The 14,524-nt window shown below is 42.1% G+C and overlaps 1 protein-coding gene across 1 annotated transcript in view; it reads right to left on the bottom strand.

The window, feature by feature from the left end:
- The window catches only part of UNC79 (unc-79 homolog, NALCN channel complex subunit), a gene marked incomplete at its 3' end in the record, with an annotated part of 165,707 nt that overhangs the window by 103,104 nt on the left and 48,079 nt on the right, over positions 1-14,524 (bottom strand). Inside the window, exons 8-11 of the mRNA XM_021711940.1 lie at positions 9,167-9,255; positions 8,558-8,598; positions 5,645-5,692; positions 5-389 (exon numbers count right to left, since the gene is read on the bottom strand). Coding sequence (XP_021567615.1) covers positions 5-389; positions 5,645-5,692; positions 8,558-8,598; positions 9,167-9,255 — 563 coding nt within the window. The remainder of the gene's footprint in view (positions 1-4; positions 390-5,644; positions 5,693-8,557; positions 8,599-9,166; positions 9,256-14,524) is intronic.

Below are 14,524 nucleotides of genomic sequence, written 5' to 3'. Positions count from 1 at the left end.
TTACCCGCCGCCCGTCCGACCCTGCCACACCCGGGACAGGACGGAGCGTGCTGTGCTGAGGGCCTGACCCCAAGGCAGGGCGCTCCTCCACCCGCACTCTGCGAAGACCACCGGGTGTGCAGGGCCAGAACCACGCCCCGGGTCAGCGCGACCACCGAAAGGGGCAGCAGGGGGTGGCGACGAGAACGGCGGTGCAGGTAAGAGGGGTCCGAAGGCCAGGGAGACCACTGCCCACGGCGAGGCGTGGCCGGCACCCAGGTAACGCAGCCCGAGGCCCGCCAGGAACACCCCGATGGCACAAAAAGCAAAGCGCTCGAAGCCTGCTGGGGATGCCGCCCCACATGCCCAGTGTGTTTGTGTCGGAAGCGCTGGCCAGTCTTCCGGCAGTGCTTGTGACGATGTGGACCCCTTAGGGGGCATAGCGCCCTAAGCCTTTATGAACCCAGCACAGGAGGGGAGAGAGAGAGAGAGAAATAACGAATGACTCTGCCTTCAACTAGAATTTAAAGGGAAAACATTGAGCTCAGGACCGTCTTTCCAGTCAGCACAGGGTTCTCAAGGTAAGAAAAAGGTTCAGGGCAAACATTCACTCTGGGGCCGGCCCCATCAGGAAAATGTGGTCTCGGGGAAAAACGATGACAAGGGCTTGAACAAAAAATCCTTTGTGTGTTAAGCACTCAGAATTTATTAAGTCACATCTTAGACTCTTGCGACAAAGACTTCACCATACTCCTCGTTAAATAACGAGGGTTCTAAGACTCTTAAAGCGTTGTTCCCAGCAGCCTCAGAGCAAGTGCAAAACATAGAAGGACTTATCTCAAAGAGGTTTGTGCATCAGACTTGTGTTTCACGAAGGAGGTTTATATATTGATACATAAAAGCCCACAATGTTTTTTAATGGAATTACACCACTGTGGATGGAAAAGGACAGAGATAGCCCCAAAAGAAGATGTTTCTGGACTTTCAAACCTGCATGAGCAAAAAGCAAGCTCATAAAACTACTTGGCTCTAAACAATAGACTACTTTTTAAGAGAAAGAAAGACAGGCTCCTCCCAGAGGTGGAGCCAAGCGCCAAAGACATCAGCTCCCAGGAAGCGGGACCGGTGCCCAACGAAGAAACAAGCCACATCAAGTGCTGTTGAATTTCACAGTTTCTCTGGACCGATGAGTCTGTGTCTCTCATTCCTTCACTTTTCACATGTCTGCCGCGGTAATCCCATTCCTATGTATGTTGGCTCTGCGGGTGGCAGAGAGTGTCTCTTTCATTCCCAGCGAGAGGAAGCATATCTAAGGAGCCAAACCCAGAGGTCTTCATCTACATCTGAACCCGAGTTTGATGAGAAGACAGGGGACCTCCCACCGGGATTTTGCACGTGGGAAGAATGTACATAATTTGTGACCAGCGAAGGGTCCTCCACACGCTTCCCGTCAAAGAGTGGGGCTTATCTCCTTCCCCTTGAACCTAGATGGGCTTGGGGCTGCTTCAACCAAGAGTACGATACCAGTGATGCTTATAAGAGGACACACAGCTTCCACCTGGCTGTTGGGATGTTCCCTCTTCCAAAACCTCCTCACTAAAGACTCATCCAGAACTCTGCCACGGTGCCGTGAGGCAGCCAGGCCTCATGGAGAGACCATGGTTAAGCCTCATCTTCAAGTCACCCCATCCCAGAGCCCAAACATATGATCCAGAAGCCTCTAGATAATTCCAGTCTCCAGCTATTCAAGACTTCCCAGATGAGGCCCCAAACATCATTAAGCAGAGACAAGCAGGCCAGGCTCGGTGGCTCAGCCTGCCATCCCAGCACTTTGGGAGGCCGAGGCGAGTAGATTGCCTGGGCCCACAGGTTCGAGACCACCTGGGCAACTTGGTGAGACCTCATCTCTACAATAAATCAAAAATTAGCCGGGCATGGTAGTGCGTGCCTGTAGTTCCGGCTACTTGGAAGGCTGAGGCAGAAGGATCGTCAGAGACCAGAGGGTGGACGCTGGGGTGGCCGTGAGCGTGCCACTGCACTCCAGCCTGGAGTGACACAGTGAGACTCCGATTCAAAAAAAAAAAGAGAGAGAGAGAGAGACAAGCAACTTCCACTGCGCTGTATCCAAATCTCTGATCCACAGAATTTGTGACATAATTAAATAGTTGTTATTTTATGCTGTAACATTTGAATAATTTATTATGGAGTATCTGGATATACTACATATAATGATATCTGGAACACTAAATAAAAGTCAGCCTGCTTTATTTTCATGTGCCATTAATTCTAAACAGCATCAGCAATAAAAATACTTGCCCCGAAATAATCTTTGCTTGGTCAAAGTTCTAAATAATTGCTGTGGCTCCTACTAAGTTTTAATAATACATCTCAAAGTTCTCAATCCATGCACTCAGCACATTCATTTCCCAGCGCAGTGGATACAGCGCAGTGGAAGTTGCTTGTCTCTCTCTCTCTCTCTTTTTTTTTTTGAATAAATTAGGCCCATCTCCCTTAGATTCAGATTGAGCTGGGCATGGTTTTCAAATGTTCACTCCAGCAACTCTGTTCCAGATTTGAATTTTTAACACATATAAACAACTCCAGGTGGTCTTATCGAATAACAGAAGTGACATAACTCAAAGTTTGTCCCCATTTTTCAATCATGATGCTCTTACGTATTTCAAACCTACTGTTCAAATGTAGAATATGTAAAATAAAAAAGGTAGAGACACAAACTGTCCAGTGCAAGCTCAAACAATTCTGAACTGTTACGAATTGAATGAAAATTCTCCAAATTGACTTCCATATAAAATACAGTGTTCATTTTATTTTATTTTTTTTGAGTTGGAGTCTCACTCTGTTGCCCAGACTGGAGTGCAGTGGCCGCTCCCGGCCACCGCAGCCTCAGCCTGCTGGGCTCCAGCGATCCTTCCCCCTCAGCCTTCCAAGTAGCTGGAACTGCAGGCGCACGCTACCACGCCAGCTAATTTTTTGATTTATTGTAGAGATGAGGTCTCGCCAAGTTGCCCAGGTGGGTCTCGAACCCGGGGGCTCAGGCAATCCACTCACCTCAGCCTCCCAAAGTGCTGGGATTACAGGCTGAGCCACCGAGCCCGGCTTACAATGTTTATTTTAAAGAATAAACAAAAAAGTGCTAATTTGAAGCTTATTACTAAAAATAATTTTGTCATATAAGGGGGGAAGTGCTAAAAGATCATCTGCTCTGGGTGTCAAACATGCTAGGTACGCCACCAGAGCCAGGACATGCTGACTTAGAAAATACAACTGCTTCAAGGCTGGGAAACAGTGGCTCACACCTGCAGTCCCATCGCTTTGGGAGGCATGAGGGGAAGACTGCTTCGAGACCAGCCTGGGCAAAAAAGCGAGACCCCTGTCTCTCCAAAAAAAAAAAACAAAAAACAACAATTTTTTTTTTTTTAATGGCCAGGCACAGTGGCATGCTTCTACATTTCCAGCTACTTGGGAGGATCGCTTGAACCCAGGTGTTTGAGGCTGCAATGAGGTATGATGGCACCACTGCACTCCAGCCAGTCTGGGTGACAAAGGCCCTGTCTCACTAGAATAGAACAGAATAAAACAAAACTGTTTCAAATCACAGTCTCTCAAGCTTGCAAAAGATTCTCAAAGTAAGAAACTGCCTCAGGATAAAGATCCAAGAAAGAGTATGTGGTATGACTGTAAGATCCTTTGTTAAGACTTCAGAATGGTAGTGATTAATTAGGCCTCACAGATAAAAGTCTCTCAGGGCTTCGAATAATTAAAGGCATACTAACATGCCCAAAGTATAGAAAGGAGTGCCTCAAAAATAATTACAAGTGTGGCTTTGGAGGCATAGAACCCCACTGAGATTCATTGAAAATCCACAATGTTTTCAGGAAATTTATACTAGCAAGAGCACTGCCAGCTAAACTAAAGTGAACAGATGCAGTTCAAAATAAAAAAGGTCTGCGGGACCCCAACTTCTCTGCGCAGGAAGCAGACTGAGAAAGTAATCCAGATGCAACACGAGCTGTTTCTTACCAAAAAGGAAAGTGGTCTCGGAGTGGAGCCAAATGCTCAGGAGAATAAGAATGGATTAGAGACCCACATCCGGGAAGCAAGATGACATCCTGATCAAGGCATATTTGCCATCCTGAGATGAGGGGCTGGTGGTGTGCTCGCAGCTGGAGCTGCCACAGACCAGTGACTGCCATCTGATTCTTCTCTCTCCTTGAACACCAGTCTCTTGCTGTCGTCCTGCCTCTATCTGACCAGGTTTTCTTGGGTGCATGGGTGACAAGTAACATTCCTTTTTAGTTCACAGGTCTCTGAATCAAGAGAATTTGTATCCAAGAAGTTTAATCAATGAGACATCAGATGCAGGTCACAGATACAAGCCTGAAATCACAAATGAGTAAGACTTGGGGGTCTTGCAAAGAGGTGACATACTCTGCATGTGGAAAGAATGTAAATCATTATGTCCAGTGGGTGGATTGTGGTAGTTTAAACATGACCACAAGATTGTTGCTACTCCTTCTACAACCAGGAGAACCCTGTTTTTTGTCTTTCTGAATCTGGGTGGGCCATGGACCTTGCTTTGGCCAATGGAATGCAGAAGTGATGCTGTATGACTTCTGAGCTTCAGTCTCAAGGGACCTTGAAACTTCCTCTCTTGCTCTCTCAGAACATTACTGCTTGTGAACAAATTCAGCCTAGCCACCTGGAGGATAAGACACCCCATGAAAACAGGAAGGCCCAGACACCCCAGTCGTCTGAATTATTCCAGACATTCCAGCCAAGGCCCCATATATGGGAATGAAACCACCTGACGCCAGACAGTTCCAGCCTACCCACAACTGACAGTAAATACATGAGTGAGCCTAGATTTGTTTATCAAAAGAACTGCCTAGCTGAGCATAGGGCAGATTACCAGTCTCCAGAATTATGATCAAAGAATTGGTTGTTGTTGTTAGGTTTCAGGGTGGTCCGAGACAGCCCTCAAAATCTATCTACCCATGATCAACTTCCCAAAAAGTGTAAGTGACTTGTGCAAAGTCCACATAGGTAGAGTGGGCTAGAACCTCAGATCTCAACCACGCAGTCGAAGCTCTTTATGATACCATATTACCTTCTCTTATACTTGCCAACTACTAAAACAAGAAGAGAAGATGAAAGCCGTTTAGAGAAACCAGTATAAAAAGTAACTAAAGGAAATATTAGAGGAGGAATCATTCAATTTATATAAACGTGAATATGTCCATATATAGTCGATCTGAGTATATTTTCTACACATGTAAATTAGATTATTTGCATGCCACATCAAAACAGTAAATATTTTTTAGCACACAAGACACATCCTTTACTAAAGCTAGGTCCCACGAATTGCACTATCATTCAAACATTTTGGTAATTAGACTCTTATCCCAGAATTACACATAGGCTTTTATTTCAGATTGCTTAACAAAAACATTGTTCATAAGATGGGTGAGTAAAAGCAGAAATGGAAACAGCGACCATGTAAACACAGCAGTCTTGCATGCTAAGATAATTTCCTTTCTCCTTCACAAATGCAGTGGCATGCACAGACTAGGAAACCATGGGGCAGAAAGCAGGCGGGTGTCAATGAATGTTTTTCACACAGACACAACAAATCATGCCCCATCACACAGATGGCTTGCTCTTACCTTTTTCTGACATATAGCAGATATTTCAGCTGTAAGGGAAAGGTACACAAAATATCAACAAAGAAGGAGAGCCTATTTTAAGTAAAGGCAACCATGAAGGGACATTAAAAAAAAAGTTTAGTAACACAACCAGTATACTCGGTCAAAACAGATTATGACTTGCCTCTTAGTCATCTCCTTTTATTGGTTTCTGCATCCCTCCAAAAATATGAAATATATCTCTTTTTCGTTTGGTGATTATTTTAGAGTTTATGCTTAATGGTTTTAAAAACACCTACATGCGGCTATTCTCACAAGTAATTCAATCTTTTCAGACATGACTTAGAAATCAGATCATGTTAAAGTAAACATGTTATTCTTACCTCTCCATTTTACAGAAGGCAAAACTGAGGGCCACTGTGGCTAAATGAGTTCTTCAAGATCACACAGGCTATCAATGGTAGAGGTACTCAGAGCTAAAGTCTGCAGACTCCCTGTTTGCTGCTCTTTGCATTATACAATGACATTGGGCTGATGGGATATGAGATGGCTTGCCATATCAAAACTGTAGGGAAAACTTACTGGTTTGGACTACTGAGGCTTGACGTATCCATTTTTATCATCTCAATTAGTGTAAAACTGGCTGCAGTGTCACTTAAGATAAAGAAATTTTCAAACCATGCATACACCTATTGGAACAAGACTGTCAAACTACTGCCTGCTTACAAGATTGACTTTAATGAATGGATAATAATTATTTTAGTGGGCACATCAATTATTTCCCTGAAAATTTATGCTTAAGAGTATAACATTTATGCTAAAGATAGAATTTTTCCAAGAATCTGTTAACATGTACCCTGAAATGGTAAGTGCTCAAAAAATGAACTAAGACCTTCCTTTTCACATAATCTATGTTACAATTTATTTAAACAATCAAAAGTAAATGTCTCCCAAACCCTGTCTGGAAATTATGAATCAGTGGATGCCAAATCAGTGAAATTTACAACTCAGTTTTAAAAACTGGTGTGCATAATTAATATTACTTAACAACTTAATATCCTAGATTTTACCTTAAATAATCTGAGGTTAATATTATATCTATAAATAAATAATGAAAAATTAATACCAATCTTCTTCCAAAGATGAATATTATCTTGAGATAATGACCAGAATTCAGCAACATATCTAATACTTAAAACGTATTTTAGAACTAAACTATGGGTTTTACCTCAGAGCACTGGAAGTTCACAAATAAAGTAGCCCAATTTAACAACAACAAAAAAAATCTCAACCTATACAATTCCAAATCTTTTTGTAGATATTGTTGTATAAATTTTCAGAAAGTCTCTTTGAAAGATATAGAGGTTGACCAGCTGAGTGGCTTAGCCTGTAATCCCACGCTTTGGGAGGCCAAAGCGAGTGGATTGCCTGAGCCCCGCGGGTTTGAGACCCACCTGGGCAACTTGGCGAGACCTCATCTCTACAATAAATCAAAAAATTAGCCAGGTGTGGTAGCGCACGCCTGTAGTTCCAGCTACTTGGAAGGCTGAGGCGGAAGGATCGCCGGAGCCCAGCAGGTCGAGGCTGCGGTGGCCGGGAGCATGCCACTGCACTCCAGTCTGGGCGACAGAGTGAGACTCCCACTTGGAAAAAAAATAATAATAAAAGATATAGAGGTTGATACTATTGCTCTATTTTCCAGGGGCCTTGTACTCGCTAAATTCATTTCTGTCTAAGGTTGCAATTACTTAATATAAAAGTGGGACTACAAAGAAATAGTGTCATTATCATCAAGCAAAGTTCTTCAGTTAAAAGAACAATTCACAGAATTTAGTTGCCTTAAGGTTCCTACGTTTCCTTAATGGGCCTTTCGTATGGATCCTTTTATTGTCTATATCCGAGGTCAGGTATCTAGTTCTTCCTGTGTCCTTGGGCTGTGCTCAATTTGACCTCAGTCTTTTCTACCTTTTGTCTCTCCTCTGCTTAGTCCTTTTCCTTGTCATTTCAGCCTCCAATTACATGGCTAGAATACATGCTTTTCCAACGTGAAGAGGAGTGCTCTGTGTGGGACCTACCAATGTGTTAGAGCATAGTTTCAAAACTTCAAGAAGCACTGCGATTTTGTCTTTCCATTGAGATCGGTTACGGATACTTTATCCCCATTTTACTGTTCAGAAGACTGAGTCTCAGAGCAATTAAATGATTTTCCCCCAAAGCACAGGGCTAATAATAGCGGCAGGGAAAAGGCCCCTTATTCACTTCTCTCCCAGCTGGTGTTCCTTTTCCCTTTCTAACCTGGCACAGCATGTAGACAACAACTGTTATGTATACAAAAAAACCCTTAAGACATACTTCAAAGAAGAAAAAAAAAGGCTGGGCTTGGTGGCTCAGCCTACTATCCCAGCACTCTGGGAGGCAGAGGTGAGTGGATTGCCTGAGCCTAAGGGCTGGAGACCAGCCCAGGCAATTTGGTGAGACCTGTCTCTACAATAAATCAAAAATGAGCTGGGCATGGTAGCATGCGCCTGTAGTTCCAGCTACTTGGAAGGTTGAGGTGGAAGGATCGCCAGAGCCCAGCAGGTTGATGCCGAAGGTGGCCGTGAATGTGCCACTGCACTCCAGCCTGGGTGACGGAGTGAGACTCCAACTCAAAAAAAAAAGACATACTTCAGCAGAGCTTTAGTCATACGGAACCCTAACTCAACATACACCTTTAATTTTGGTGAAGATGATACCAGTTTCCTCATGGTTGAATGTGTGGGTATATTAAAAGCAAGACATTGATACAAGGCTTCATATCAATGAATATTCATAGAATATAATACTTTGGTTGTACAACAGCACAAAGGGAGATCAATCAGCCACGACATCAGGCAGGATGATTCATTATTCATCCTTTCCGAAGTAAACCATACCTTGTGGCAGAAGAACATCAATCAGCCACTCACTGTGTTCCCTATTTTAAAAAAGACAAAATTCATTTTTGAGCTTCATTGAAATGTTACCCTTCGACATGAATGTTTATAAGTTGTGGACTATTGCTCACAGGCTTTTAATAGAAAGCAAGTTTAATTAAGACACTATCATAATAAACTTAAAATGTCTAATACATTCCAGCTAAATTATAAAGTATAGGCACTTCATCATATTCAGTTATTTTTAAATGATGCTTTCCAGATGCTAATTAAGTCAACAAAATACTGCATGATCTGTACAAAGTTGAGCGTGTCTGTCTGTGAAACTAACAAGCAAAGAGAATCTGCATGATTTGTATGTCATGCTGGGAAGCCACAGTTTTTTTTCCCCCCTATTTTTTTTTCTCTGTGGTTTCTTAATAGGGTTACTTCAAAATTGGAGCTGCTTTATGAAGTGGAATTGCTTTCTTTTCAAGTCACGTTAAGAGAAATACTGCAACTTATCAAAGCTGAAATCTTCCATGCAAGATTTGCTGTGTGTTCAACAGCAGGCAAACCAACCTCTCATTGTTGCCTTGTTTTCCTTTCCTCAGGGACTCTCATACCTACCCTGCAATCCTCTCGCTGCATTCTTCACAGAGGTACAACGGGGGTGGTTTATCACCCAGAGCTACTGACAGGGAAGGGTCTATACACATCTGAAACACATGAAAAGACAAAATGAACTCTCCTGCTCCTGGTGAACACATTCCCTAACATTCTGGGCACAGACGCTTCGATAATGACAGATTTTCAAAAGCAAAGTAGAATAGCTATTTTTAGTAAAAACCTTTTAACCTAGAACTGTTCTTTCTGCATTGACTGATGAGTTCACACTGGGGATTTAAATAAGGCTACTGTGGTTCTCAATTTCCCTGTAATTTGCCATTTAAGTAACAAACAGTGTCAAGAAATCCACCCTCATTCCACAAGGATTAGAAGAAAAAAAAATCTTGTTCAGTGGCTACTCAAATTGGCTATATGTTCCTTGCAGTGATTCCTTCTCTAAAGTGGTAAACACAGTCATTTCTCTTTAGAGAAATGAATATTTATTAAGATTTCAAAAACATAACTGATACCAAAATGCTGGCAGTAGAGATTTTTGCTTCTTAAGATACACTTTATTCAGAAAAGTCAGCATTAAATTTAACACTGAGTGGTTCGTTTTCTTACTCTGCAATCTCAGTACTATATCAGTCATCCAACCTTTCATTTTCTTTTTTTTTTTAACGACCGCACACTCTCCCTCTTACTTCCCCAAAGGAAAGCAAGAACAAACGATCTGCTCTCGATATAGCAAATGGCAGTTGCAGGAAAACAACACAAGAGCCAGCTTCATGCTCAGGAGAGAATGCTGTACCCCCTCCTCTTGGTTTTCGGCGCTCTACACTATCAGAGAAACTTCTCTAGTAACGAACTATAGAAATGATCCCTGAAAGTACAGTCTTCAACCTTTCATTTTCACGTTTCTTTTTTTCTACATTGACCTATAATTTGTTTACCGCTGCTGTGCCTTGTTCTTTATGACTGGGTTTCATTAGCCTAAGCACAGAGATGAAGAGTGTTAACATCACAGTTGATCATCAGGATATTTCAAGTGCATGGATGTTTTAAATCAAATGAACCGAACATTCAGATGACTGACTGCATTTTACACTTTGCATCAGTTTTAATTTCTAAGATTTATCAAAAGCACTTTGGATTCTGTCCCTCTCCTCAAAGAAATAATCCACCCATGCTACAGCTGTGTATGCAGCTAAGGTGCCTAACACACAAATTCTTTATAATGCGAACAGGCTGTAATTCAAAGTTAAAATGCAGAGGAGTTTCAATGATTGGGAAAACAACTGTTAACTAGAATTGTTAACTTTAGATATGTACACCATCAAAATTCGTAAATTTTGTGTTCTCTGATGGTAAAGGCCACTGTGAAAATTTTTCTACCATGTTTCATGCTTCCTTAGTGGAATGAATAATGACTTTTTGGTGTGTTAAGTCAGGGATTATCAAACCTTTCTGTAATAATTTAAACTTTGTGGGCCACAATCTCTACCACAACTAAACTCCACTGTTGTAGCAGGAAAGCAGCCACAGATGATATGTAAGCAAATGCGCATAGCTGTGTTGTAGTAAAACTCTATTTACAAAGAAAGGCAACAGACCAGATGTGGCCACAGACCATAGTTTGCCAGCCTTGCCTTAGGCAATTATCTGGCCTCCAAAGTATTTCATAAAGTAGGCATCAAACAGAAGCTAGCAAAACCGAAAGCAGAGTGTGACATAAAGAACTTGAGGTTCCAACATATTTTTGTCTTTAATCCTATCACAGCTCTTGGCTCCTGCCTAAAAAAGATTTTCTGCAACAAAAGTAAATAATGCTTTTCTGTCTGGAAATCATCAGTGCCTCGCTCACTATTATGGAGCTACTGGGCTTTTCTGGTAAGGATTAATCTGTTTTTCCTAAGTCTTTCCCACGCACCCCGTGTAGATGTCCTCCTAAGTACTGGGACTTTATCTTCTTTTCTGATGAGTCACGATACCTCTCCCAGGTAAAGATACTTTTAAAGTCCACTCAAAAAACCCCAAACAACTCTTCGAATGTTAGAACTATAGTCATTAGATTATGACTGATCTGTTAAATTACTTTATTAACAAGATCCATCAGACTTGTAGCTGGTCCTGTCAGTTCTTTTTACTCTGAACAAGTCAGTTTACACCCATTCCAATGTATTCACATCTGGCTATCATATTAAAAGTGGTTATTTTTCTGTTTATAAATACAACATATGTCCAATGTTGGGGCTTAGAAAAACTGGGAAAGGGAAAGAAGAAAACTCAAACAACATTAACTCGCCAGTTCAATGCAACCCCTGGTATCATTTTGAAGGGTATTATTGTTTGCTTGTTTGTTTTGAGTTGGAGTCTCACTCTGTCACCCAGGCTGGAGTGCAGTGGCATGCTTATGGCCACCGCAGACTTGACCTGCTGGGCTCAGGAGATCCTCCCGCCTTAGCCTTCCAAGTAGCTGGAACTACAGGCGCATGCTACCACATCTGGCTTACTGGTTGTTTTTCACTGAGTATGAATATGAGTAATTTTTAAACTAAATCAGCATCATACTATAAAATTTAATAACTTTCCTTTTTTTTTCAGTTGGAATCTTACTCTGTCGCCCAGGCTGGAGTGTAGTGGCACGCTCCCGGCCACCGCAGTCTCAACCTCAGCCTTCCAAGTAGCTGGAACTAAAGGCACACGCTACCACACCCGGCTTTTTTGATTTATTGTAGATATGAGGTCTCACCAAGTTCCCCGGGTGGGTCTTGAACCCGCGGGCTCAGGCAATCCACTCACCTCAGCCTCCCAAAGTGGTGGGATGACAGGCTGAGCCACCGGGCCGGCTGAACTTTTCTTTTCATCTAACATTATTTCATCAGCATTTAGATGCTAGATACCCTCGATGTGCATATCATGCCCAGATGGTGTGGGTTTGGGTGCACTCACATTGTAATGGAAGAACATGGAGCCAAACTTGTTGGACTGCAAAATCATATTGCTCAATGGCTACTCAAAGTGGATATACATTCCTTGTAGTGATTCATTCTCTAAAGTGGCAAACACAGTAATTTCTCTTTTTGGACAAATGTGGCATGAAAACAAAAAATAAAGGCTTTTAGGAAAACTGGAGTTCAGAAAATAAGATTTGGGGGATGATGACAATGTCTTGGGCTGGGCGTGGTAGCTCATAATCCCAACACTTTGGGAGGTGGAGGTGAGAGGATTGCCCAAGACCAGCCTGGGCAACTTGGTAAGACCTCATTCTACAATAAGTCAAAAAAATTAGCTGGGCATGGTGGTGGATGCCTGTAGTTCCAGCTACTTGAGAGGCTGAGGCAAAGGATTGCCTGAGCCCAGCAGGTCGAGGCAGTAGCCATGAGTGCGCCACTGCACTCCAGCCTTGGTGACAGAGGGAGACTCTGACTCAAAAAAAAAAAAAAAGACTTGGAACTAGTCAGAGGTGGCATTGGAAAATATTGTGAATGTACTAAATGCCACTGAATTGATCATCTTAAAGTGATTAATTTTGTGTTATATGAATTAGACCACAATTAAAACAAAAATGACAGAAAGTAGCAATCCTCAGCAAAAAAGAACAACGTTGGAGGAATCACACTTCCAGACTTCAAACTTTACGACAAGGCTATGGTAACCAAGACAGCCGGGTACTGGTACAAAAACAGACACACAGACCAATGGAAAAGGACAGAGAATCCAGAAATAAAACCATGGGCCTTCAACAAACTCATCTTTGACAAAGCTGACAAAAACAAACACTGGCGAAAGGAACTCATATTTAGCAAATGGTGCTGGGAAAACTGGATAACTACGTGCAGAAGAATGAAACCGAACCCCTACCTGTCACCATACACAAAAATTAACTAAAAATGGATCAAGGACTTAAATGTGAAACCACAAACTTTAAGAATCTTAGAAGAAAGCTTAGGGAACATCCTCTTGGACATCAGAATAGGCAATGAATTCAAAGCCAAGTCCTCAAAAGCAAATGCAGCAAAATCTAAAGGTGGGACCTTATCAAGCTAAAGTTGTTGCACAGCAAAATAACTATCAAGAGAGTTAAGAGACAACCCACAGAATGGGAAAAAATATTTGCAAGCTATGCATTCAACAAAGGCTTAGGATCCAGAATCCAGAAGGAACTCAAACAAATTGACAGGAAAAACTAACCCCGTTAAGAAGTAGGCAAAGAACATGAACAGACACTTTTCAAAGGAAGACATTCCAGCAGTCAACAAACATGAAAAAATTCTCAGCCTCACGAATCATCAGAGAAATACAAATAAAAACTACAGAGAAATACAAATAAAAAAATGAGACGTTACCTCACACCCATCAGAATGGCTCTCATTAAAAAGTCAAAAAGCAACTCTGGCTTTCCTAAACTCTGAGGTGTCCATGTGTCTCTTTGAGCTATGGCTGCCATGTTTCCTGTCTTTGGCTCCCTCCCCTACCTTGAATCTCTCCTCTCTCTTTCTCTCTCATTAAAGTAAGGATATTAGAGAAAGCATATTAATACTTTCTAAATAAACTATATTTTCCAATCTGGAGGAAAAAACAGCAGGTTGGCAAGGCTGTGGAGAAAAGGGAATGTAAGCTAGCTCAGGCTTTATGGAAAGTAGTATGGCATTTTCTCAAAGAACTAAAAATTGAGCTTCCATATGACCCAGCAATCCCACTTCTGGTAATATGCTCAGAGGAACATAAATCGCTCTACCAAAAGACATGTGCACATGTGTATACACGGTATCACTATTCACAATAGCAAAAACACAAAACCAACCTAGATGTCCAACAGAAGTGGACTAGGTAAAGAAAACGTAGCACATATGTGCACATATATACAATAGAATACTGTGCAGTCATAAATAAGAACAAAATCATGTCCTCTGCAGCAACATGGATGCAACCGGATGTCATTCTAAGTGAACTATCACAGAAACAAAAAACTGAATTACATGTTCTCACCCATAAGCAGGCCCTAAGCATTGGACATGTGAATGCAAAGGTAGGAACAACAAATGCTGGGCACTGCTAAAGGAGGGACGGTGGGAAGAAAGATAAGGAGCACACAACCACTATGAGTACCACACCCACCACTGGAGAGGAGAGGACTCAATATAAACTCAGCCCTCTCCTGCACCAGGGGGAAGAGAGGGCTCACTAGAAACCTAGCCCTCACCTGCACGCAACTTGTTTATGTAGCAAACCCTCACATGTACCCACAACTCAAATAAATGAATAAATAAAACAAAACTCAGAAAACACTTTTGTCCCTTCCCAAAGAAAGAGGGAGCTGTGACTTAGGTAGGAAGAAGAAAAGAAGGGCATAAAAGCAAAAGTAAAAGAGAGCCA

Source organism: Carlito syrichta, unplaced genomic scaffold, assembly GCF_000164805.1.
Source record: "Carlito syrichta isolate Samal-C Ts95f unplaced genomic scaffold, Tarsius_syrichta-2.0.1 Scaffold302944, whole genome shotgun sequence".
Classification (NCBI taxonomy): domain Eukaryota; kingdom Metazoa; phylum Chordata; class Mammalia; order Primates; family Tarsiidae; genus Carlito; species Carlito syrichta.
Note: the sequence above shows the minus strand (reverse complement) of the source record. Positions and strands in the feature narration are given on the sequence as shown.